We start from the raw sequence: 25,601 nt of genomic DNA on the forward strand, positions 1-25,601 counted from the left end.
TCTCTACCAGTAGTGTTTATGAGAGTTCCTTCCCCTTTCTCCACATCCTCACCACTTAACCTGTCATTCCCTTTTTGTTAAAAGCCATTTTAACTTGGGTGAGATGATAACGTTTTGGTTTTGATTTACATTGCTCTGATGATTAATGCTGTTGAGCATTTTTTTATATACCTGCTGGCCATTTGTATGTCTTTTGGGAAATGTCTATTCAGATTTTCTGCCCATTTTTAAATCTGATTTTTTAATATTTTCCTATTGAGTTGCTTGAGCTTCTTATATATCCTGGTTGTTAATCCCTTGTAAAATGGGTAGTTTGCAAATATTTTCTCCTGTTCTGTGGGTTGTCTCTTTACTTTGTTGATTGGTTCCTTTGTTATGCAGAAGCTTCTTAGTTTGATATAATCCTATTCATTTATTTTTGATTTTGTTGTTTGTGTTTTTTTGAGGTCTTACTAAAAATTTTTTGCCCCAACCAATGTCCTGGAAATTTTCCCCAGTGCTTTCTTGTAGTAGTTTCATAGTTTCAAGTCTTATATTTAAGTCTTTAATCCACTTTGATTTGATTTTTGTGTATGGTGGGGTAGTGGGATCTAGTTTGTTTTTTCTGCAATGGTTATCCAGTTTTCCCAGAACCATTTATTGGAGAGGCTACCCTTTCTCTATTGTATATTCTTGGCATCTTTGTTGAAAATGATTTATCTGTAAATGCATGGATTTATATCTGGATTCTCTATTCTGTTCCATTGGTCTATGTGTCTATTTATGCTGCAATCCTGTTGATTTGGTTATTACAGCTTTATAGTCTATTTTGAAGTCAGATAATGTGATTCTTCCAATTTTGTTCTTTTTGCTCAGGATTGCTTTGGCCATCCTGGGTCTTTTGTGTTCCGTATAAATTTTGGAATTGCTTTTTCTGTTTCTGTGAAGAATGCCATTGGTATTTTGATAGGGAGTGCATTGAATCTGTCCATTGCTTTCAGTAGAATTGTCATTTTAACAATATTAATTCTTCCAGTTCATGGGCATGGAATATCCAGTTTTTGGTAAACTCTTCATTAGTACTTTATACTTGTCCTTGTGTAGATCTTGTACTTCTTAGGTTAAATTGATTCCTAGGTATTTTATATTCTTCTTTTTTTTTGAGACATAGTCTCACTCAATCACCCACGCTGGAGTGTAGTGACACAATCTTGGCTCATCTCCGCCTCACCTCCCAAGTTCAAGCTATTCTCGTGCCTCAGCCTCCTGAGTAGCTGGGATTACAGGCATGTGCCACATGCCAGGCTAATTTTTGTATTTTTAGTAGAGACAGGATGTTGCCATATTGGCCAGGTTGATCTCAAACTCCTGGCCTCAAGTGATCTGCCTGCCTTGGGCTCCCAAAGTACTGGGATTATAGGCTTGAGCCACTGCACCTGGCCTATTTTATATTCTTTGTAGGTCTTTTAAATAGGATTTTTTTTCTTAATTTCTTTTTCAGATTCACTGTTGGTATATATGATAGCAGCTGATTTTTGTATGCTGACTTTATGTCCTGCAACTTTTTTGTTTTTGAGACAGGGTCTTGCTCTGTCATTCAGGCTGGAGTAAAGTAGCACAGTCATAGCTCACTATAACCGCGTGCTCCTGGGCTCAAGCAATCCTCCTACCTCAGCCTCCTGAGTAGCTAGGACTACAAGTGTTCACTAGCACACGTGGCTAATTTTTAGAATTTTCTGTAGAGACAGGGTCTCATTATGTTGCCCAGCTGGTCTTAAACTCCTAGGCTCAAGCATTCCTCCTGTCTCAGCCTTCCAAAGTGCTGGGATTACAGGTGTGAGCTACTGTGCTTGGTTATATCCAGCAACTTTACTGAACTTTTTTTATCAGTTCCAAGAGTTTTTTGGTGGTCTTTAGATTTTTGTAAGATTATGTCAGCTATCAATAGTGCTAATTTGACTTCTTCCTTTCCAGTTTGGATGCCCTTTATTTCCTTCTCTTGCCTGGTTGCTCTAGGCAGGACCTGCAGTATTATGTTGAATAAAATGGTAAAAATGATCATCCTTGTCTTGTTCCTGATCTTAGAGAAAACACTGCCTTTTTTTTTTTTTTTTTTTTGAGACGGAGTCTTGCTCTGTCACCCAGGCTGGACTGCAGTGGCACGATCTCAGCTCACTGCAAGCTCTGCCTTGCTGGTTCGTGCCATTCTCCTGCCTTAGCCTCCTGAGTAGCTGGGACTATAGGTGTCCGCCACTACACCCAGCTAATTTTTTGTATTTTGAGTGGAGACAGGGTTTCACCGTGTTAGCCAGGATGGTCTTGATCTCCTGACCTCGTGATCCACCTGCCACAGCCTTCCAAAGTGTTAGGATTACAGGTGTGAGCCACCACACCTGGCCTAAGACTTTCTTTTTTTTTTTTCTTTTTTTTTTTTGGTATGATGTTAGCTGTGAATCTGTTTTATATGGCTTTTATTGTATTGAGGTATGTACCTTCCATATCCAGCGTATTGAGGGTTTTTGTCATAAAGGGATGTTAAATTTTATCAAATGCTTTTTCAGCAACTGTTGAAATAATTGGGTAGTTTTTTTCTTGGTATCACATTTCTTGATTAGCATATACTGAAGCATCTTGCGTCCCTGGATGACTCTTACTTAATCATGGTAAATGATCTTTTTAATGTGGTACTATCGAATTTGGTTCGTTACTATTTAATTTGGTTTGTTACTATTTAGTTGAAGATTTTTGCATCTGTTATCATCAGTGATATTGGTCTGTAGTTTTTTTGTTGTGGCCTTGCCTGGTTTTGGTATCAGAATAATGCTGGTTTTGTAGAATGGGTTTGAAAGCATTCCTTCTTCTTCAATTTTTTTGAAGAGTTTGAGTAAAATTAGCATTCATTCTTTAAATGTTGGGTAGAATTTAGTAATGAAGTTGTCAAGTCCTGGGCTTTGCTTTACTTTTAATTATGACTCTGATCTCATTACTTATTAGTTTGTTGATATTTTTTATCCCTTCCTGGTTCAGTCTTGGTAGGTTGTGTGTGTCTAGGAATTTATCCATTTGTAGGTTTTCCAAATTTTTTTGTATATAGCTGTTCATAATAGTTTCTAATTCTTCTTTGTATTTCTGTGGTCTCAGATGTTATGTGTCCTGTTTTGTTTCTGATTTTATGTATTTGGATCATCTTTCTTTTTTCTTAGCCTGGGTAAAGGTGTGTCCATTTTGTTTACCTTTCCTGAAAATTTTCCATTTCCTTGATCTTAATATTGTTTTTTTAAGTCTCGATTTCATTGATTTCTGCTCTGATCTTTATTATTTCTTTCCTTCTAATAATTTTGGGTTTGGTTTGTTCCTGCTTTTCTAGTTCCTTGGGGTATATAATTAATTGGTTTATTTGGAGTCTTTCTACTTTTTTGATATTTTCGCTATGAATTTCCCTCTTAGTATGCTTTTGCCGTGTCTCACAGATTTTGGTATGCTGTATTTCCATTTTTATTTGTTTCAATGCATTTTTAAAATTTTTTCTTATTTTCTTTATTGGCCTATTCATTATTCAGTAGCATGTTGTTTAATCTCTATCTGTTTGTGTATTTTCCAAGGTTTCTTGTATTGATTCCTAGTTTTATTCCATCGTGGTCTGAAAAGAAACTTGGTATTTTTTTTTTTACTATAAATCGTACCATTCAGTGATTTATTGAGACTTGTTTTGTGGACTAACACGGTCTATCCTGGATATATGCTGGATATCCATATGCTGATGAAAATAATGAAAATAATGTGTATTTTGCAGCAGCTGGGTGAAACGTTCTGTAAATGTCAGTTAGGTTTATTTGGTTTAGTTTGTAGTTAAATTCTGATGTTTATTTTTTGGTTTTCTGTCTGCATGATCTGTCAGAGTAGATAGTATTTGCTTTAGATCTATAAACGCTTGCTTTATACACTTGGGAACTCAGGTGTTACATGTATACATATTTATAATAGTTATATTCTCTTGCTAGATTGACCCCTTTATCATTATGTAGTGACCTTCTCTGTTTGTTTTTATAGTCTTTGATTTGTAGTCTGTTTTATCTGATACAAGGATAGGTACTCCTGTTTTTTTTTGTTTTTTTGTTTTTGTTTTTTTTTTTTTGGTTTCCAGTTGCACAGAATATCTTCTTCCACCCTTTCCCTTTTGGTCTATATATCTTTATAGGTGAAGTGGACTATTTGTAGGCACCATATTGTGGGGTTTTATATCCTTATGAACTGAGAGACTCTATGCCTTTTAATTGAAGAATTGAGCCCGTTTACATTCAGTGTTATTATTGATAAGTGAGGACTTATTACTGCCATTTTGTTGCTTGTTTTCTGGTTGTTTTGTAATTGGTCTCTTCCTTTCTTACAGTCTTCCTTTGTTGTTAAGAAATTTTCTCAGGTAGTATGTTTTAATTTGTTATTTTTTATTTTTAGTGAATCTATTACAGGTTTTTGCATTGCACTTACCATGAAGCTTACAAAATATATACATATAACATGTTATTATAAAGAGACAACAACTTAGATTATAAAGAGAAGAATAGAAGCAAAGTAAAAAACTCTATGCTTTAACTTTTTACCCCCTATATTTTGACTTTCTGTTTTGTCAATATGCATATTTCTTATATTGTCTGTTTCAGCAATATACAAATAACATTGGTATTATTATTTGTCTTTTGGGCTTTATGCCAGAGTTATGAGCAGACTGCATACCACAGTGACAATATTATTCTGAGTTTGTTTGTATATTTACTTTTACCAGTGGATTTTAGACCTTAAAATGTTTTGGTTTTGCACATTAGTGTTTTTTTCTGTTCAGATTGAAGAACTGCCCTTAGCATTTCTTGTAAGACAGGTCTCATGTCCACTTCTCTCAGCTTTTGTATGGGAAAGACTTTACTTCTCCTTCATATTTGAAGGATAGCTTTGCTGGAGAGAGTATTCTTGAGTGGCCTTTTTTTTTTCTTTTAGAATTTGAAAATTTTATCCCACTCCCTCCTGGCCTATATGGTTTCTGTTGAGAACCCCATTGCTAGATGAATTGAAGCACCTTTATAGTTTGTTTGCTTGTTTTCACCTTACTGCCTTTAGGATCCTCTCTTTGTCTTTAACTTTTGAGAGTTTGATTATTATATGACTTGGAGTAGTTTTCTTTGGGTAGTTTTATTTTTTTAGGTTGTTGCCTTTGGCATAAAGACAGGCAATTCACTTTCATCTATTAATATTATATTTAGCCATCCTACTAAACTTTTCTATTATCACTAATAATTTGTTTTTTTTTCTTGAGTGGGTGTGTTTTTATCAAAATGACCATATGAGGTATAAATAATGATAGTTTTATTTCCTCCTTTATAATCCTTTTGACTCTAATTTATTTTTCTTGTCTTAGTTCCTGGCTAAGACCCTCCAGTAAAACCACTTGCAACTTAAAAGGGAATGCCTTTTACCAGTTCTCCATTTAGGATGATGTTTACTCCAGCTTTTTTATTTTTAATGTTCTGTTATTAATTAGCGTGTTTATTATGAAAGTATATTAAATTTTTTCAATTCCTTTTTCTGCCTCTATTGAGATGATCTTCTGTATTTTCTTCCTGTTATAGGTTAATGTATTTAATTATGTTTGGATTTTTCTAATATTAAATTATTCTTCCAAACCTGGGATAAGCCCACTTGGTCAGGGTGTATTCTCTTTTTATGTACTGTTGGGTTAAATATAGTAGTATTCTGCTTAGTTTTTGCATTTAAATTTTTGAATGAAATGTATCTTAATTTTTCCTCTTGAGTAATGGCTTTGAGTCGTTTTAGTATTAAGGTTATCCTGGCTTCATGAAATGAGTTGGAATTTTCCCTTATTTTTATTGTCTTGAAGAATTCGTATAAAATTAAGGTGACATATTTCTTCAAAATTTTTGTAGAATTGACCTGTATATCCATGTAGGCCTGGTATTTTCTTTGTGAGAATGTTTTAAAATACTGCTTCAGTTCAATAGTTAAGGGACTATTGTGGTTCTTTATTTCTTCTTGAGTTTGTTCTGGTTAGATGTATTTTTTAAAAAGATTTCTTCATTTCAGCTTAAATTTTCAAAATCATTTCATATGGTGGTTATTAATAGTCTTTTGTTTTTAATCTTATTTTATTTTCAGTTATATTTCTGATTCCTAGATTTCTCACTTGCATGTTTGTGTGATAGTGGTTTTATGTATTATATTAGCCTACCACTCTTTATTATTTCATAGTTTTATTAGGGTAGGAACCTGGCTAATCTTGTTTCTCCTTTTTGCCACCTTCAGTCCTTCCTGTAAATTGACTTAAACTGAATCTTTCTGAACCACTGTTTTGATTATTTTATTTCTGTATTCAAAATGTCTTACTCTTTGGGTAAACTCCTAATTCCTCAAGGCCAGTGACTTAACAAGGTAAAGAATAACCCCCACTGTGACTATAACCACACTAGTACAAATGACCAATGTGCTCATTGTCTCTTGAACAACAAGCACATCAAACATCTTAATTTGTTCTTTTGTTCAAACTGTTCTCACTTTTTAAAATGAATTTACTTCTCTATTCTCTAGCTCCTACCAAGCTTTCAAACCCCTATTAAAATTTCACATTTGTAAAAAAACATTCTCTGATACTCCAGTATAAAATGATTTTTTCCTTTACTATTTTATTTTTCTGGTGTTCATCCCTTTTTTCTGTGTGTCTTTCTTTATAGAGTCTTCATGAGCAAAGCATTTATATTTTTTTTCAGTTATCACTTTGTTGTGGGAAAGCTACTGTTACAATCTCAAACTTTTTCCTTGACTATTAAAAAAATTAAAAATTTATGAATTTATATTGCAGTAGCTATGACTCAATGAAGATTGACAGTAATTTTTTTGTGTTTAACTTTTTTTTTTTTTTTAATTTATTTATTATTATTATACTTTAAGTTGTAGGGTACATGTGCATAACGTGCAGGTTTGTTACATATGTATACTTGTGCCATGTTGGTCTGCTGCACCCATCAACTCGTCATTTACATCAGGTATAACTCCCAATGCAATCCCTCCCCCCTCCCCCCTCCCCATGATAGGCCCCGGTGTGTGATGTTCCCCTTCCTGAGTCCAAGTGATCTCATTGTTCAGTTCCCACCTATGAGTGAGAACATGCGGTGTTTGGTTTTCTGTTCTTGTGATAGTTTGCTAAGAATGATGGTTTCCAGCTGCATCCATGTCCCTACAAAGGACGCAAACTCATCCTTTTTTATGGCTGCATAGTATTCCATGGTGTATATGTGCCACATTTTCTTAATCCAATCTGTCACTGATGGACATTTGGGTTGATTCCAAGTCTTTGCTATTGTGAATAGTGCTGCGATAAACATACGTGTGCATGTGTCTTTATAGCACCATAATTTATAATCCTTTGGGTATATACCCAGTAATGGGATGGCTGGGTCATATGGTACATCTAGTTCTAGATCCTTGAGGAATCGCCATACTGTTTTCCATAATAGTTGAACTAGTTTACAGTCCCACCAACAGTGTAAAAGTGTTCCTATTTCTCCACATCCTCTCCAGCACCTGTTGTTTCCTGACTTTTGAATGATCGCCATTCTAACTGGTGTGAGATGGTATCTCATTGTGGTTTTGATTTGCATTTCTCTGATGGCCAGTGATGATGAGCATTTTTTCATATGTCTGTTGGCTGTATGAATGTCTTCTTTTGAGAAATGTCTGTTCATATCCTTTGCCCACTTTTTGATGGGGTTGTTTGTTTTTTTCTTGTAAATTTGTTTGAGTTCTTTGTAGGTTCTGGATATTAGCCCTTTGTCAGATGAGTAGATTGCAAAAATTTTCTCCCATTCTGTAGGTTGCCTGTTCACTCTGATGGTAGTTTCTTTTGCTGTGCAGAAGCTCTTTAGTTTAATTAGATCCCATTTGTCAATTTTAGCTTTTGCTGCCGTTGCTTTTGGTGTTTTAGACATGAAGTCTTTGCCCATGCCTATGTCCTGAATGGTACTACCTAGGTTTTCCTCTAGGATTTTTATGGTATTAGGTCTAACATTTAAGTCTCTAATCCATCTTGAATTAATTTTCGTATAAGGAGTAAGGAAAGGATCCAGTTTCAGCTTTCTACTTATGGCTAGCCAATTTTCCCAGCACCATTTATTAAATAGGGAATCCTTTCCCCATTTCTTGTTTCTCTCAGGTTTGTCAAAGATCAGATGGCTGTAGATGTGTGGTATTATTTCTGAGGACTCTGTTCTGTTCCATTGGTCTATATCTCTGTTTTGGTACCAGTACCATGCTGTTTTGGTTACTGTAGCCTTGTAGTATAGTTTGAAGTCAGGTAGCGTGATGCCTCCAGCTTTGTTCTTTTGACTTAGGATTGTCTTGGAGATGCGGGCTCTTTTTTGGTTCCATATGAACTTTAAAGCAGTTTTTTCCAATTCTGTGAAGAAACTCATTGGTAGCTTGATGGGGATGGCATTGAATCTATAAATTACCTTGGGCAGTATGGCCATTTTCACGATATTGATTCTTCCTATCCATGAGCATGGTATGTTCTGCCATTTGTTTGTGTCCTCTTTGATTTCACTGAGCAGTGGTTTGTAGTTCTCCTTGAAGAGGTCCTTTACATCCCTTGTAAGTTGGATTCCTAGGTATTTTATTCTCTTTGAAGCAATTGTGAATGGAAGTTCATTCATGATTTGGCTCTGTGTTTGTCTGTTATTGGTGTATAAGAATGCTTGTGATTTTTGCACATTAATTTTGTATCCTGAGACTTTGCTGAAGTTGCTTATCAGCTTAAGGAGATTTTGGGCTGAGACGATGGGGTTTTCTAAATATACAATCATGTCATCTGCAAACAGGGACAATTTGACTTCTTCTTTTCCTAACTGAATACCCCTGATTTCTTTCTCTTGCCTAATTGCCCTAGCCAGAACTTCCAACACTATGTTGAATAGGAGTGGTGAGAGAGGGCATCCCTGTCTTGTGCCAGTTTTCAAAGGGAATTTTTCCAGTTTTTGCCCATTCAGTATGATATTGGCTGTGGGTTTGTCATAAATAGCTCTTATGATTTTGAGGTACGTTCCATCAATACCGAATTTATTGAGCGTTTTTAGCATGAAGGGCTGTTGAATTTTGTCAAAAGCCTTTTCTGCATCTATTGAGATAATCATGTGGTTCTTGTCTTTGGTTCTGTTTATATGCTGGATTATGTTTATTGATTTGCGAATGTTGAACCAGCCTTCCTTGCATCCCAGGGATGAAGCCCACTTGATCATGGTGGATAAGCTTTTTGATGTGTTGTTGAATCCGGTTTGCCAGTATTTTATTGAGGATTTTTGCATCGATGTTCATCAGGGATATTGGTCTAAAATTCTCTTTTTTTGTTGTGTCTCTGCCAGGCTTTGGTATCAGGATGATGTTGGCCTCATAAAATGAGTTAGGGAGGATTCCCTCTTTTTCTATTGATTGGAATAGTTTCAGAAGGAATGGTACCAACTCCTCCTTATACCTCTGGTAGAATTCAGCTGTGAATCCATCTGGTCCTGGACTTTTTTTGGTTGGTAGGCTATTAATTATTGCCTCAATTTCAGAGCCTACTATTGGTCTATTCAGGGATTCAACTTCTTCCTGGTTTAGTCTTGGAAGAGTGTAAGTGTCCAGGAAATTATCCATTTCTTCTAGGTTTTCCAGTTTATTTGCGTAGAGGTGTTTATAGTATTCTCTGATGGTAGTTTGTATTTCTGTGGGGTCGGTGGTGATATCCCCTTTATCATTTTTAATTGTGTCGATTTGATTCTTCTCTCTTTTCTTCTTTATTAGTCTTGCTAGTGGTCTGTCAATTTTGTTGATCTTTTCAAAAAACCAACTCCTGGATTCATTGATTTTTTGGAGGGTTTTTTGTGTCTCTATCTCCTTCAGTTCTGCTCTGATCTTAGTTATTTCTTGCCTTCTGCTAGCTTTCGAATGTGTTTGCTCTTGCTTCTCTAGTTCTTTTAATTGCGATGTTAGAGTGTCAATTTTTGATCTTTCCTGCTTTCTCTTGTGGGCATTTAGTGCTATAAATTTCCCTCTACACACTGCTTTAAATGTGTCCCAGAGATTCTGGTATGTTGTATCTTTGTTCTCATTGGTTTCAAAGAACATCTTTATTTCTGCCTTCATTTCGTTATGTACCCAGTAGTCATTCAGGAGCAGGTTGTTCAGTTTCCATGTAGTTGAGCGGTTTTGATTGAGTTTCTTAGTCCTGAGTTCTAGTTTGATTGCACTGTGGTCTGAGAGACAGTTTGTTATAATTTCTGTTCTTGTACATTTGCTGAGGAGTGCTTTACTTCCAATTATATGGTCAATTTTGGAGTAAGTACGATGTGGTGCTGAGAAGAATGTATATTCTGTTGATTTGGGGTGGAGAATTCTATAGATGTCTATTAGGTCTGCTTGCTGCAGAGATGAGTTCAATTCCTGGATATCCTTGTTAACTTTCTGTCTTGTTGATCTGTCTAATGTTGACAGTGGAGTGTTGAAGTCTCCCATTATTATTGTATGGGAGTCTAAGTCTCTTTTAAGTCTCTAAGGACTTGCTGTATGAATCTGGGTGCTCCTGTATTGGGTGCATATATATTTAGGATAGTTAGCTCTTCCTGTTGAATTGATCCCTTGACCATTATGTAATGGCCTTCTTTGTCTCTTTTGATCTTTGATGGTTTAAAGTCTGTTTTATCAGAGACTAGTATTGCAACCCCTGCTTTTTTTTGTTCTCCATTTGCTTGGTAAATCTTCCTCCATCCCTTTATTTTGAGCCTATGTATGTCTCTGCGTGTGAGATGGGTCTCCTGAATACAGCAGACTGATGGGTCTTGACTCTTTATCCAGTTTGCCAGTCTGTGTCTTTTAATTGGAGCATTTAGTCCATTTACATTTAAGGTTAAGATTGTTATGTGTGAACTTGATCCTGCCATTATGATATTAACTGGTTATTTTGCTCGTTAGTTGATGCAGTTTCTTCCTAGCCTCGATGGTCTTTACATTTTGGCATGTTTTTGCAATGGCTGGTACCGGTTGTTCCTTTCCATGTTGAGTGCTTCCTTCAGGGTCTCTTGTAAGGCAGGCCTAGTGGTGACAAAATCTCTAAGCATTTGCTTATCTGTAAAGGATTTTATTTCTCCTTCACTTATGAAACTTAGTTTGGCTGGATATGAAATTCTGGGTTGAAAATTCTTTTCTTTAAGAATGTTGAATATTGGCCCCCACTCTCTTCTGGCTTGTAGAGTTTCTGCCGAGAGATCTGCTGTGAGTCTGATGGGCTTCCCTTTGTGGGTAACCCGACCTTTCTCTCTGGCTGCCCTTAAGATTTTTTCCTTCATTTCAACTTTGGTGAATCTGGCAATTATGTGTCTTGGAGTTGCTCTTCTTGAGGAGTATCTTTGTGGCGTTCTCTGTATTTCCTGGATTTGAATGTTGGCCTGCCCTACTAGGTTGGGGAAGTTCTCCTGGATGATATCCTTAAGAGTGTTTTCCAACTTGGTTCCATTTTCCCCCTCACTTTCAGGCACCCCAATCAGACGTAGATTTGGTCTTTTTACATAATCCCATACTTCTTGCAGGCTTTGTTCATTTCTTTTTCTTCTTTTTTCTTTTGGTTTCTCTTCTCGCTTCATTTCATTCATTTGATCCTCAATCGCTGATACTCTTTCTTCCAGTTGATCGAGTCGGTTTCTGAAGCTTGTGCATTTGTCACGTATTTCTCGTGTCATGGTTTTCATCTCTTTCATTTCGTTTATGACCTTCTCTGCATTAATTACTCTAGCCATCAATTCTTCCACTTTTTTTTCAAGATTTTTAGTTTCTTTGCGCTGGGTACGTAATTCCTCCTTTAGCTCTGAGAAATTTGATGGACTGAAGCCTTCTTCTCTCATCTCGTCAAAGTCATTCTCCGTCCAGCTTTGATCCGTTGCTGGCGATGAGCTGCGCTCCTTTGCCGGGGGAGATGCGCTCTTATTTTTTGAATTTCCAGCTTTTCTGCCCTGCTTTTTCCCCATCTTTGTGGTTTTATCTGCCTCTGGTCTTTGATGATGGTGATGTACTGATGGGGTTTTGGTGTAGGTGTCCTTCCTGTTTGATAGTTTTCCTTCTAACCGTCAGGACCCTCAGCTGTAGGTCTGTTGGAGATTGCTTGAGGTCCACTCCAGACCCTGTTTGCCTGGGTATCAGCAGCAGAGGCTGCAGAAGATAGAATATTTCTGAACAGCAAGTGTACCTGTCTGATTCTTGCTTTGGAAGCTTCCTCTCAGGGGTGTACTCCACCCTGTGAGGTGTGGGGTGTCAGACTGCCCCTAGTGGGGGATGTCTCCCAGTTAGGCTACTTAGGGGTCAGGGACCCGCTTGAGCAGGCAGTCTGTCCCTTCTCAGATCTCAACCTCCGTGTTGGGAGATCCACTGCTCTCTTCAAAGCTGTCAGACAGAGTCGTTTGCGTCTGCAGAGGTTTCTGCTGCTTTTTTGTTGTTGTTGTTGTTGTTGTTGTGTAGCTGTGCCCTGTCCCCAGAGGTGGAGTCTACAGAGACAGGCAGGTTTCCTTGAGCTGCTGTGAGCTCCACCCAGTTGGAGCTTCCCAGCAGCTTTGTTTACCTACTTAAGCCTCAGCAATGGCGGGCGCCCCTCCCCCAGCCTCGCTGCTGCCTTGCCGGTAGATCACAGACTGCTGTGCTAGCAATGAGGGAGGCTCCGTGGGCGTGGGACCCTCCCGGCCAGGTGTGGGATATGATCTCCTGGTGTGCCTGTTTGCTTAAAGCGCAGTATTGGGGTGGGAGTTACCCGATTTTCCAGGTGTTGTGTGTCTCAGTTCCCCTGGCTAGGAAAAGGGATTCCCTTCCCCCTTGCGCTTCCCAGGTGAGGGGATGCCTCGCCCTGCTTCAGCTCTCGCTGGTCGGGCTGCAGCAGCTGACCAGCACCGATCGTCCGGCACTCCCCAGTGAGATGAACCCAGTACCTCAGTTGAAAATGCAGAAATCACCGGTCTTCTGTCGCTCGCGCTGGGAGTTGGAGACTGGAGCTGTTCCTATTCGGCCATCTTGCTCCGCCCTGTTTAACTTAATATATATATATATATATTTTGTATACTTTAAGTTCTGGGATACATGTGCAGAATGTGCAGGTTTGTTACACAGGTATACATGTGCCATGGTGGTTTACTGCACTCATCAACCCATCATCTACATTAGGTATTTCTCCTAATGCTATCCCTCCCCTAGCCCCCCACCCGCCTCCCTGTGCCCATATGTTCTCATTGTTCAACTCCCACTTACGAGTGAGAACATGCGGTGTTTGGTTTTCTATTCCTCAATGTTCTCACTGAGTGGTTCACACTCAGTGGTTCTCAGTGTTTAACTCCCACTTACGAGTGAGAACATGCAGTGTTTGATTTTCTATTCCTGTGTTAGTTTAGTGAGAATTTCTGTGTTAGTTTACTGAGAATGATGATTTCCAGCTTCCTCCATGTCCCCACAAAGGACATGAACTCATCCTTTTTTATGGCTGCATAGTAGTCCATGGTATGTAAGTGGTCTAACATTGATGGACATTTGGGTTGGTTCCAAGTCTTTGCTATTGTGAATAGTGCTGCAATAAACATATGTGTGCATGTGTCTTTATAGTAATGATTTGTAATGCTTTGGGTATATACCCAGTAATGGGATTGGTGAGTCAAATGGTATTTCTAGTTCCAGATCCTTGAGGAATTACCACACTGTCTTCCACAATGGTTGAAGTAATTTACACTCCCACCAACAATGTAAAAGCTTTCCTATTTCTCCACATCCTCTGCAGTATCTGTTGTTTCCTGACTTTTTAAAAAATGATCACTATTCTAACTGGCGTGAGATGGTATCTCATTGTGGTTTTGATTTGCATGTCTCTAATGACCAGTGATGATGAGCTTTCTTTCATATGTTTGTTGGCCACATAAATGTCTTCTTTTGAAAAGTGTCTGTTCATATACTTCGTCCACTTTCTGATGGGGTTGTTTTTTTCTTCTACATTTGTTTAAGTTCCTTGTATATTCTGGATATTAGCCCTTTTTCAGATGGATAGATTGCAAAAATTTTCTTCCATTCTGTAGGTTGCCCGTTCACTCCAATGATAGTTTCTTTTGCTGTGCAGAAGCTCTTCAGTTTAATTGGATCCGCATTTGTCAATTTTATTTTTTGCTGCAATTGCTTTTGGTGTTTTAGTCATGAAGTCTGCCCATGCCTATGTCCTGAATGGTATTGCCTAGGTTTTATTCTAGGGTTTTTATGGTTTTAGGTCTTGCTCTTAAAATTTTAATCCGTCTTGAGTTAATTTTTGTATATGGTGTAAGGAAGGGGTCCAGTTTCAGTTTTCTGCATATGGCTAGCCAGTTTTCCCAACATAATTTATTAAATAGGGAATCCTTTCCCCTTGCTTGTTTTTTGATTGACTATAATCTATATAGGCAGTACTTTAAGCTATTTTTGTATTATCCCTCCAGACATCTACTCTTCTTTTGTATAAGCTTTGAAAAGAAATTATTCTCTAGTCTGGGGATTACAAAATCAAATGCCTTCAGTATCAAGGTTGTCATCATGAATGTGTGAATTGGATTGTGTGTAAGAAATAGGGAGTAGAAGTGTCCTGATTAACTAAAGACTATATATCCTGGCAAAGGAATGCAAACCAAACTCTTAAGGTTCTGGGTCAGTCCTCCTTGAGACCCTGTGCTCTAGCCTCATTTCTATTGAACTCTACTGCTTTATTTTAAAATATCTTAGAAGCGAGAGTTAAAGTAGGACACTTAGGATAAGCTAAAGATTTTTAAAGTTGAGAACTACCTAAATAGTTCATACTGCAATAGATTTTTTGTGACATGAATTAAAGTTATTTCAAATAGAACTTTATTTGACTATATATAAGATTATTTTTATGTGAGATTTATGAGGACAAGGACCACATCTTTCTTATTCACTATTCAGCATTTATTACAATGTCCGGCACATAGTAGTTGCTCAGTAAGTAGTATTTGAACGAATGAATGAATGGCTATGCACTTAAAAATTTTTTTTTCTGTTTTTTATTAATTTTGTACTATGTATAGCATAACCACTTGATGGCACTAAACTCATTTTAAAACTTGAAGACAATATTCTCATACCCTTGAACATTGTAACTTTTCTTCTCACACACACATACAAAATGAGCTTTAATATATCATGGACAGTGTAAATTATTATTGACATCAAAAAACCTAGTAACCACAAGAATTTTTTCTACTTCTTAAAATCCTAAAATAATGGATTACAGATTCGAAGTCCTTAGATTATAGAAATGATTGATAATATTTTTTGCTGTAGCCTCACTGCCTAGTTTAGCATTGGGCATATATATTATATCTTTAAGGTGTCTTGATTTTGAAAGAATGTGTTAATAAGTATAAATTGTAACTTCTAACTTTACTCCTCCCACTCTGCTATCCTCAGATAATTTCACCTTAGATAATTTTGACCTAAGATAAGGGAGTACTAAGTGTTACAGTGTTTTAGTTAACCACATTTATGAAGTCCTCTTTCATCATTAAAGTTTTCATCCAAATTTACTAAAAAACTGTGATTCAGGTCAAAATATTTACTCGTTTAAGTCAGCAGCAATGTTAATTGGATTCTGGATCTATTACTACTTTTTCCTAATTTATCAATTTTAAGACAGTTTTGAATACAAAATACTTAGAAGAATTATAGAAGCATGGTGATGTTATTATAGTTATTGAGAAGTAGGAGTACGAGACTGTTCTGTAATGGAGAGTGCAGTCTTATCAAGGAATTTCTCAAATATACTTCAGTCAGCAGTTCAGGAACTGGTAGATAGTCATAAGACCTTAAAAACCTCTACCAACATGAGAAATAGAGAACTATAAGAATTAAAGAAGGAAAATAACTGAATTTTTTTCTTCTGAAATCAGGCAGGATAAAAATAGATAATTTACTAAAATGTAAAATCATAAGCTAATTAGCATTATTGGAAAGACTAATTACAATATAGTAGCATAATACTGTAGTAGGACTAAGCTGTAATTTAAAAAATTATTCAGCTCTATGATTAACCTTGCTGGTATTCACACTGATCATCTGAGGGTCTTTCCAGCTTCATGATCAGTACTGTAGGTGCTTAGGCAGTGTGGAAGAAACTGCTGTTCATAAAGTGGTTTATAATCTTGTTGGAGAGACCACATGTATGTGCAGAGGCAGCGTAGCATGATGGCTACGTACACAAATTCTAGAACCAGATTGGCTGTGTGCCCCGGGCACTTAACTTCTGTGCCTCAGCTTCTACAAATTTAAAATGAAGATGATAATATTACTCCTTCTTCATAAGTCATTGAGAGGATTAAAAGAAATAATACATGTGAAGTGCCTAGAAAAGTAACTGGCACATAGTAAATGCTATCTAAATGTTTTTTCCTTTGGCTAGAATGTAAGGTCCAGATAATTTGTTAAATGAACAATTAACAGCTAGATGATAGCAATGTAAAGACTGTACATGATTGAGTGAAAAAAATCTGTGGACATTATATACCCCTTTTGGGAATTCAAATGAGGGTAGAAACTAATGTGAGTTGTTTCAGAATTTCTCTAAAATCACATAGGTGACTTGAAGCTTATGCTCAGTAGTAAAATACGAATTGAATTTGAATAGGTAGAAATGAGTCTAGGAGGAAATGAATAGAAGAGGAGGACAAGCTCTGTTGGCTTAATCAGCTATGTTTTCGATCAGGATGATTGGTTTTGTTACCCTAACGGGATTGGTTTTTGGTAATGAGTTCATTGAGTTCATTTGGTTTCCTAGAATCTTCAACTCCAGAATTGCAGCAAATTTCTGAAAATAGATTAAGATAGACATTAAACATATTTATTCTGTTTATGCTGAGACTTTATAAAATATAATTTGAAAACTGTTCATGTTTTGGGATCATTGTCACCGGTTAAAAACCATTTTTTATTTTTTTTAAACACATTGATATCTTCACTTTTATATTTTCTAGGTAATTAATAATGCTTGTGCTACTCAAGCCATAGTGAGTGTGTTACTGAACTGTACCCACCAGGATGTCCATTTAGGCGAGACATTATCAGAGTTTAAAGAATTTTCACAAAGTTTTGATGCAGCTGTGAGTACAACCTTCTTATTCCTAAAATGTCATATTTGTGAAAGTTTGTGTATTAATAGGCTACTTTAAAAAATTATTTTAGATGAAAGGCTTGGCACTGAGCAATTCAGATGTGATTCGACAAGTACACAACAGTTTCGCCAGGTAAAGAGACTTTATGTTAAATAAATACTGTTTCTTTCTTTGCTTCTTTGAGTCTCACTATTTTTTTATTTACTATAGACAGCAAATGTTTGAATTTGATACGAAGACATCAGCAAAAGAAGAAGATGCTTTTCATTTTGTCAGTTATGTTCCTGTTAATGGAAGACTGTATGAATTAGATGGATTAAGAGAAGGACCGATTGATTTAGGTAATGCAGTTCCTGTCCCTGATGTTTCACTTTTGACAGAGGAAAATCTGTTAGGTATTCACCCTCATTTTAGTCACAGTGCTGCTTAAATTTTCAAGGTAAAAGTGACTATGAGGCAACATAAAATAATGAAGGCCTTAAGTTCTTCAGTATGTTATATTAATATACAGGAAGGACATGTTGACTACCATAGTTCATTTGAGGCCTTTGAGTTTTTCCCAAGTAAAATTAGTTTTTAACCTATAGGTTACATAATTTATATTTTATTTTCCATTTAGCATTTAAAAACTACCCTTAGTGAACTTAAATAGTTATTCTTGTCATTTTTAACCCATTCATAAAGGATAGCAAACATTTCTTATCATCTGTATTGAAGTATTTTCATTTGGAAGTGTATAATTTATTGTTTTGCAATCAAGAAAATATTTTTCTTAAAAGTTCTCTATTTAAATAGGCATGAATGTGTTATCCTTTGTGCCAAAGCATAGATTTGTTCTGATCCCACCCCATCTCTAATGCTGAGCAAAAAATGATAAACACTTATCAAGGTTGAGGGTACAATCTGTGGCTCTGAAAGATTACTGAAATAATAGGTTCACAAAATAATTTTAACTCCTTATTTTGACTTCATTAAATTTTGTTTTTCTTTTTTTAATATTAGGTTTGAAGTCCAACACAACTTGTTTTAGTTGAATCTAATGTTACAGGCTATTCATAAAACTGTTCGATTTTAAAACTGTTTGAGATTTTTAAAAAATTAACATGGGTTCATTTTGTTTGTACTTTTTGCCATTCCACATGCGTGAAACCAATCAATAGTTTATCTAATGCAGATTTACATGCTGCCTCTATATTTAAAAATGCTTACTTTTCTATGTCTGTTATAAAAATTTATTTATGGAATTGAAACAACATAATTATACTAAGAAGAGTTTTACTGCTCTAAATTTGTTAAAGTATTTGTAGAAAAATATTTGGGGCCAAACTTTTGCATGTTAAAGTTGATTGTTCTTATTTTTATTTGTGTTAACTGTTTTAAAATTTCTTTCTAGGTGCATGCAATCAAGATGATTGGATCAGTGCAGTAAGGCCTGTCATAGAAAAAAGGATACAAAAGTAAATGCTCAGCTAATCTTATTGGCATAATATTCTGTTTTTTAAGTATTTTTTAAACTTGTATTTTATTGTTATTTTAGCAGTGTGCATTGAACATCTACTTTTTTTTTTTTTTTTTTTTAATTTTTTGTAGAGACGGGTTTTCACCATGTTGCCCAGGCTGGTCTCAGACTCCTGAGCTCAAGCCATCCGCATGCCTCGACCTCCCAAAGTGGTAGGATTACAGGCGTGAGCCACTGTGCCCAGCCAAACATCTACTTTTGATTGGGTTAATGCGTTTAAGAAGTCTATTTCAGAAAATCTCTAAATTTCATGTAGTAGTATGTCATCTTGTCTTTAGAGAACTTAAACATGCAGATTTCCATTAAGTTAAATAATTATTTATTTATTTTTTTTATTTTTTGAGACAGTATCTCACTCGGTTGCCCAGGCTGGAGGGCAGTGGTGCAATCTCGGCTTACTGCAACCTCTGCCTCCCGGGTTCAAGCGATTCTCGTGTCTCAGCATCCCGAGTAGCTGGGATTATGGGCACATGCCACCACACCCAGCTAATTTTTGTATTTTCAGTAGAGATGGGGTTTCACCATGTTGTCCAGGCTTGTCTCAAACTCCTGACCTCAAGTGATCTGCCAGCCTTGGCCTCCCAAAGTGCTGGGATTACAGGCATGAGCCACTGTGCCCGGCTAGATATTTTGTACTGTTGGATAATTGTACAGCTATTTTATAGAGTTTTGTTTTTGAGGGTTTATTTTTAATATTAAGCTCTTTATTTTTGGGTAATTATATATTCAATTTCAGATAATTATATACATTCAGTTGTAAGAAATAATACAGAGACATCATGTGTATTTTTTATCTTTCAATGGCAACATCTTGCAAAACTACAGTGTAATATCACAGCCAAGATACTGGCATTGATGTAGTCAAGATACAGAAAATTTGCTCTCCACAAAGATCCCTTACGTTGTTCTTTTTAGGCACAAACACTTGTCTCCCCTACTGCCTTTCCCTTTCCTTCACTCCTTAATCCCTAATTCTATAATTTTTGTGATTTAAAGAAAGCTATATATGAATTTTACAATATGTAACCTTTTTGCCTTAGCTTTTTCACTCGGTTTAATTCTCTGGAGATTCATCCAAGTTATTAAGTGTATCAGTAGTTCATTTTTTATTCGTAAATGGTATTCTGTGATATGGATATACCATTTTTTTGCCTGTTCATCCGTTGAAGGACATCTGGATTGTTTTCTATTTTTTGGTTACTGCGAATAAAACTACAATAAATGTTTTTGTGCAGATTTTTTGTGACTACAGGTTTTCATTTCTCTGGGATAAATGCCTATGAGTGTCATTGCTGGGTTGCATGGTAAATGGGTATTTATTTTTTTAAGGAACTACCAAACTCTTTTCCAGAGTGACTGTATCATTTTATATTTTACCAGCAATATATTAATGGTCTAGTTCCTCTGCGTCCTTTTTAGGATTTGGTGTTATCACCATTTTTATTTTAACCATTCTGACAGATGTATAGTGATACTTCATTGTGGTTTTAATCTGCATTTCCCCAATGACTAATGACGTTGAAAATCTTTTTGTGCCTTTAGGTCATTTTCTGATTGGATTGTTTTTTTGACTCTTGAGCCTGAAGTTCTTTACGTAATTTAGATACTAATCCTTCATCAAACACATTGCCTGCAAATATTCTTTCCCAGTCTGTAGCCCATCCCCTCGTACTCCCAAAATGGTCTTTCACGAGCAAAAGGTCTTAATCATGATGAAGTACAGTTTATCAATATTTCACACAATGAATTGTGTTTTTGTTGTCAAGTCTAAGAATTCTTTGTCTCGATGTAGAGACCATATATTTTTTTCCTGTGTTATTTTCTTAAAAGTTTATAGTTTAATGTTTTACATGTAAGTGTATGATGTATTTTGAGTTAATTTTTGTATATGGTATGACATTTAGGTCAAGGGTCTTTTTTTTTTTTTTTTGCCTGTACATATTCAATTACTCAGGCACCAGTGGTTGAAAAGGCTATCCTTCCTCCACTGAATTCCTCCTGCACCTTTGCAAAAATGGAGCATATTTGTGTGGGTCTATTTCTGGGCTCACTGTTCTGTCCATTGTTCCATTTATCTGTTCCTCTGCCGATACTACATTGTGTAGATTACTGTAAGTCTTGAAATCAGGTAGATGGATGCCTTTCATTGTATTCTTCTTTACAAAATTGTTTTAACTATTATAGTTCCTCTGCCTTCCCTTATAAATTTTATTATAATCTCTATATCTATGAAAGTAAGACTTTGGATCTTTTGTTTTTTTTCATACTTTAAGTTCTAGGGTACATATGCACAACATGCAGGTTTGTTAGATATGTATACATGTGCCATGTTGGTGTGCTGCACCCATTAATTCGTCATTTACATTAGGTATATCTCCTAATGCTATCCCTCCCCCCACCCCATCCCCATAATAGGCCCTGGTGTGTGATGTTCCCCTTCCTGTGTCCAAGCAATCTCATTGTTCAGTTCCCACCTATGAGTGAGAACATGCAGTATCTGGTTTTCTGTTCTTGCGATAGTTTGCTGAGAATCATGGTTTCCAGCTGCATCCATGTCCCTACAAAGGACACAAGCTCATCCTTTTTTATGGCTGCATAGTATTCCATGGTGTATATGTGCCACATTTTCTTAATCCAGTCTGTCACTGATGGACATTTGGGTTGATTCCACATCTTTGCTATTGTGAATAGTGCCGCAATAAACATACGTGTGTATGTGTCTTTATAGCAGCATGATTTATAATCCTTTGGGTATATCCCCAGTAATGGGATGGCTGGGTCAAATGGTATTTCTAGTTCTAGATCCTTGAGGAATCGCCACACTGTTTTCCACAATGGTTGAACTAGTTTACAGTCCCACCAAGAGTGTAAAAGTGTTCCTATTTCTCCACATCCTCTCCAGCACCTGTTGTTTCCTGATATTTTAATGATTCCCATTCTAACTGGTGTGAGATGGTATCTCATTGTGGTTTTGATTTGCATTTCTCTGATGGCCAGTGATGATGAGCATTTTTTCATGTGTCTGTTGGCTGTATGAATGTCTTTTGAGAAGTGTCTGTTCATATCCTTTGCCCACTTTTTGATGGGGTTGTTTGTTTTTTTCTTGTAAATTTGTTGGAGTTCTTTGTAGGTTCTGGATATTAGCCCTTGCCCTTTGTCAGATGAGTAGATTGCAAAAATTTTCTCCCATTCTGTAGGTTGCCTGTTCACTCTGATAATAGTTTCTTTTGCTGTGCAGAAGCCCTTTAGTTTAATTAGATCCCATTTGTCAATTTTGGCTTTTGTTGCCATTGCTTTTAGTGTTTTAGACATGAAGTCCTTGTCCAAGCCTATGTGCTGAATGGTATTACCTAGGTTTTCTTCTAGGGTTTTTATGGTTTTAGGTCTAACATTTAAGTCTCTGATCCATCGTGAATTAATTTTCGTATAAGGAGTAAGAAAAGGATCCAGTTTCAGCTTTCTACTTATGGCTAGCCAGTTTTCCCAGCACCATTTATTAAATGGGGAATCCTTTCCCCATTTCTTGTTTTTGTCAGGTCTGTCAAAGATCAGATGGCTGTAGATGTGTGGTATTATGTCTGAGGGCTCTGTTCTGTTCCATTCGTCTATATCTCTGTTTTGGTAGCACTACCATGCTGTTTTGGTTACAATAGCCTTGTAGTATAGTTTGAAGTCAGGTAGCGTGATGCCTCCAGCTGTGTTCTTTTGGCTTAGGATTGTCTTGGCAATGCGGGCTCTTTTTTGGTTCCATATGAACTTTAAAGCAGTTTTTTCCAATTCTGTGAAGAAAGTCATTGGTAGCTTAATGGGGATGGCATTGAATCTATAAATTACCTTGGGCAGCATGGCCATTTTCACAATATTGATTCTTCCTATCCATGAGCATGGTATGTTCTGCCATTTGTTTGTGTCGTCTTTGATTTCACTGAGCAGTGGTTTGTAGTTCTCCTCGAAGAGGTGGTCCTTTATATCCCTTGTAAATTGGATCCTAGGTATTTTATTCTCTTTGAAGCTATTGTGAATGGGAGTTCATTCACAATTTGGCTCTCTGTTTGTCTGTTACTGGTGTATAAGAATGCTTGTGATTTTTGCACATTGATTTTGTATCCTGAGACTTTGCTGAAGTTGCTTATCAGCTTAAGGAGATTTTGGGCTGAGACGATGGGGTTTGCTAAATATACAATCATGTCATCTGCAAATGGGGACAATTTGACTTCTTCTTTTCCTAACTGAATACCCCTGATTTCTTTCTCTTGCCTGGTTGCCCTAGCCAGAACTTCCAACACTATATTGAGTAAGAGTGGTGAGAGAGGGCATCCCTGTCTTGTGCCAGTTTTCAAAGGGAATTTGTCCAGTTTTTGCCCATTCAGTATGATATTGGCTGTGTGTTTGTCATAAATAGCTCTTATTATTTTGAGATACGTTCCATCAATACCAAATTTGTTGAGAATTTTTAGCATGAAGGGCTGTTGAATTTTGTCAGAGGCCTTTTCTGCATCTATTGAGATAATCATGTAGTTTTTTGTCTTTGGTTCTGTTTATGTGCTGGATTACGTTTATTGATTTGCGTATGTTGAACCAGCCTTGCATCCCAGGGATGAAGCCCACTGGATCATGGTGGATAAGCTTTTTGATGTGCTGCTAGATTCGGTTTGCCAGTATTTTATTGAGTATTTTTGTGTCGCTGTTCATCAGGGATATTGGTCTAAAATTCTTTTTTTTTATTGTGTCTCTGCCAGGCTTTGGTATCAGGATGATGTTGGCCTCATAAAATGAGTTAGGGAGGATTCCCTCTTTTTCTATTGATTGGAATAGTTTCAGAAGGAATGGTACCAGCTCTTCCTTGTACCTCGGTAGAATTTGGCTGTGAATCCATCTGGTCCTGGACTTTTTTTGGTTGGTAGGCTATTGATTATTGCCTCAATTTCAGAGCCTGCTATTGGTCTATTCAGGGATTCAACTTCTTCCTGGTTTAGTCTTGGGAGAGTGTAGGTGTCCCGGAAATTATCCATTTCTTCTAGGTTTTCTACTTTATTTGCATAGAGGTGTTTATAGTATTCTCTGATGGTAGTTTGTATTTCTGTGGGGTTGGTGGTGATATCCCCTTATCATTTTTTATTGTGTCTATTTGATTCTTCTCTCTTTTCTTCTTTATTAGTCTTGCTAGGGGTCTATCAATTTTGTTGCTCTTTTCAGAAAACCAGCTCCTGGATTCATTGATTTTTTTGGAGGGTTTTTTGTGTCTCTATCTCCTTCAGTTCTGCTCTGATCTTAGTTACTTCTTGCCTTTTGCTAGCTTTTGAATGTGTTTGCTCTTGCCTCTCTAGTTCTTTTAATTGTGATGTTAGGGTGTCAATTTTAGATCTTTCCTGCTTTCTCCTGTGGGCATTTAGTGCTATAAATTTCCCTCTACACACTGCTTTAAATGTGTCCCAGAGATTCTGGTATGTTGTGTCTTTGTTCTCATTGGTTTCAAAGAACATCTTTATTTCTGCCTTCATTTCGTTATGTACCCAGTAGTCATTCAGGAGCAGGTCGTTCGGTTTCCATGTAGTTGAGCACTTTTGATTGAGTTTCTTAGTCCTGAGTTCTAGTTTGATTGCACTGTGGTCTGAGAGACAGTTTGTTATAATTTCTGTTCTTTTACATTTGCTGAGGAGTGCTTTACTTCCAACTATGTGGTCAATTTTGGAGTAAGTGTGATGTGGTGCTGAGAAGAATGTATATTCTGTTGATTTGGGGCGGAGAGTTCTGTAGATGTCTAATAGGTACGCTTGGTGCAGAGTTGAGTTCAATTCTTGGATATCCTTGTTAACTTTCTGTCTCGTTGATCTGTCTAATGTTGACAGTGGAGTGTTAAAGTCTCCCATTATTATTGTATGGGAGTCTAAGTCTCTTTGTAAGTCTCTAAGGACTTGCTTTATGAATCTGGGTGCTCCTGTATTGGGTGCATATATATTTAGGATAGTTAGCTCTTCCTGGTGAATTGATCCCTTTACCATTATGTCATGGCCTTCTTTGTCTCTTTTGATCTTTGATGGTTTAAAAGTCTGTTTTATCAGAGACTAGGATTGCAACCCCTGCTTTTTTTTGTTTTTCATTTTCTTGGTAGATCTTCCTCCATCCCTTTGTTTTGAGCCTATGTGTGTCTCTGCATGTGAGATGGGTCTCCTGAATACAGCACACTGATGTGTCTTGACTCTTTTCCCAATTTACCAGTCTGTGTCTTTTAATTGGACCATTTAGTCCATTTACACTTAAGGTTAATATTGTTACGTGTGAACTTGATCCTGTCATTATGATATTAGCTGGTTATTTTGCTCTCTAGTTGATGCCGTTTCTTCCTAGCATCGATGGACTTTACATTTTGACATGTTTTTGCAATGGCTGGGACCTGTTTTTCCTTTCCATGTTTAGTACTTCCTTCAGGATCTCTTGTAGGGCAGGCCTGGTGGTGACAAAATCTCTAAGCATTTGCTTGTCTGTAAAGGATTTTATTTCTCCTTCACTTATGAAACTTAGTTTGGCTGGATATGAAATTCTGAGTGAAAATTCTCTTCTTTAAGAATGTTGAATATTGGCCCCCACTCTCTTCTGGCTTGGAGAGTTTCTGCCGAGAGAGCTGCTGTTAGTATGATAGGCTTCCCTTTGTGTGTAACCCAACCTTTCTCTCTGGCTGCCCTAACATTTTTTCCTTCATTTCAACTTTGGTGAATCTGATAATTATGTGTCTTGGAGTTGCTCTTCTCGAGGAGTATCTTTGTGGCGTTCTCTGTATTTCCTGAATTTGAATGTTGGCCTGCCTTACTAGGTTGGGGAAGTTCTCCTGGATGGTATCCTGCAGAGTGTTTTCCAACTTGGTTCCATTGTCCCCGTCACTTTCAGGCATACCAGTCAGA

At 36.8% G+C, this 25,601-nt stretch overlaps 1 protein-coding gene across 5 annotated transcripts in view; it reads left to right on the forward strand.

Moving 5' to 3' along the window:
- UCHL5 (ubiquitin C-terminal hydrolase L5) overlaps window positions 1–25,601 on the forward strand; it is a 59,567-nt gene that overhangs the window by 18,790 nt on the left and 15,176 nt on the right. For 3 of the 5 annotated variants that reach the window (XM_025381446.1, XM_025381460.1, XM_025381453.1), the window contains exons 4-7: window positions 17,046–17,171; window positions 17,254–17,315; window positions 17,394–17,524; window positions 18,577–18,640. In XM_025381446.1, the coding sequence (XP_025237231.1) occupies window positions 17,046–17,171; window positions 17,254–17,315; window positions 17,394–17,524; window positions 18,577–18,640 (383 nt within the window). Of the gene's footprint in view, window positions 1–17,045; window positions 17,172–17,253; window positions 17,316–17,393; window positions 17,525–18,576; window positions 18,641–18,773; window positions 18,855–25,601 lie in introns of all 5 variants that reach the window. The other 2 variants (XM_025381439.1, XM_025381431.1) reach the window with 1 other exon arrangement.

Source organism: Theropithecus gelada, chromosome 1 (assembly GCF_003255815.1).
Source record: "Theropithecus gelada isolate Dixy chromosome 1, Tgel_1.0, whole genome shotgun sequence".
NCBI classification, from domain to species: domain Eukaryota; kingdom Metazoa; phylum Chordata; class Mammalia; order Primates; family Cercopithecidae; genus Theropithecus; species Theropithecus gelada.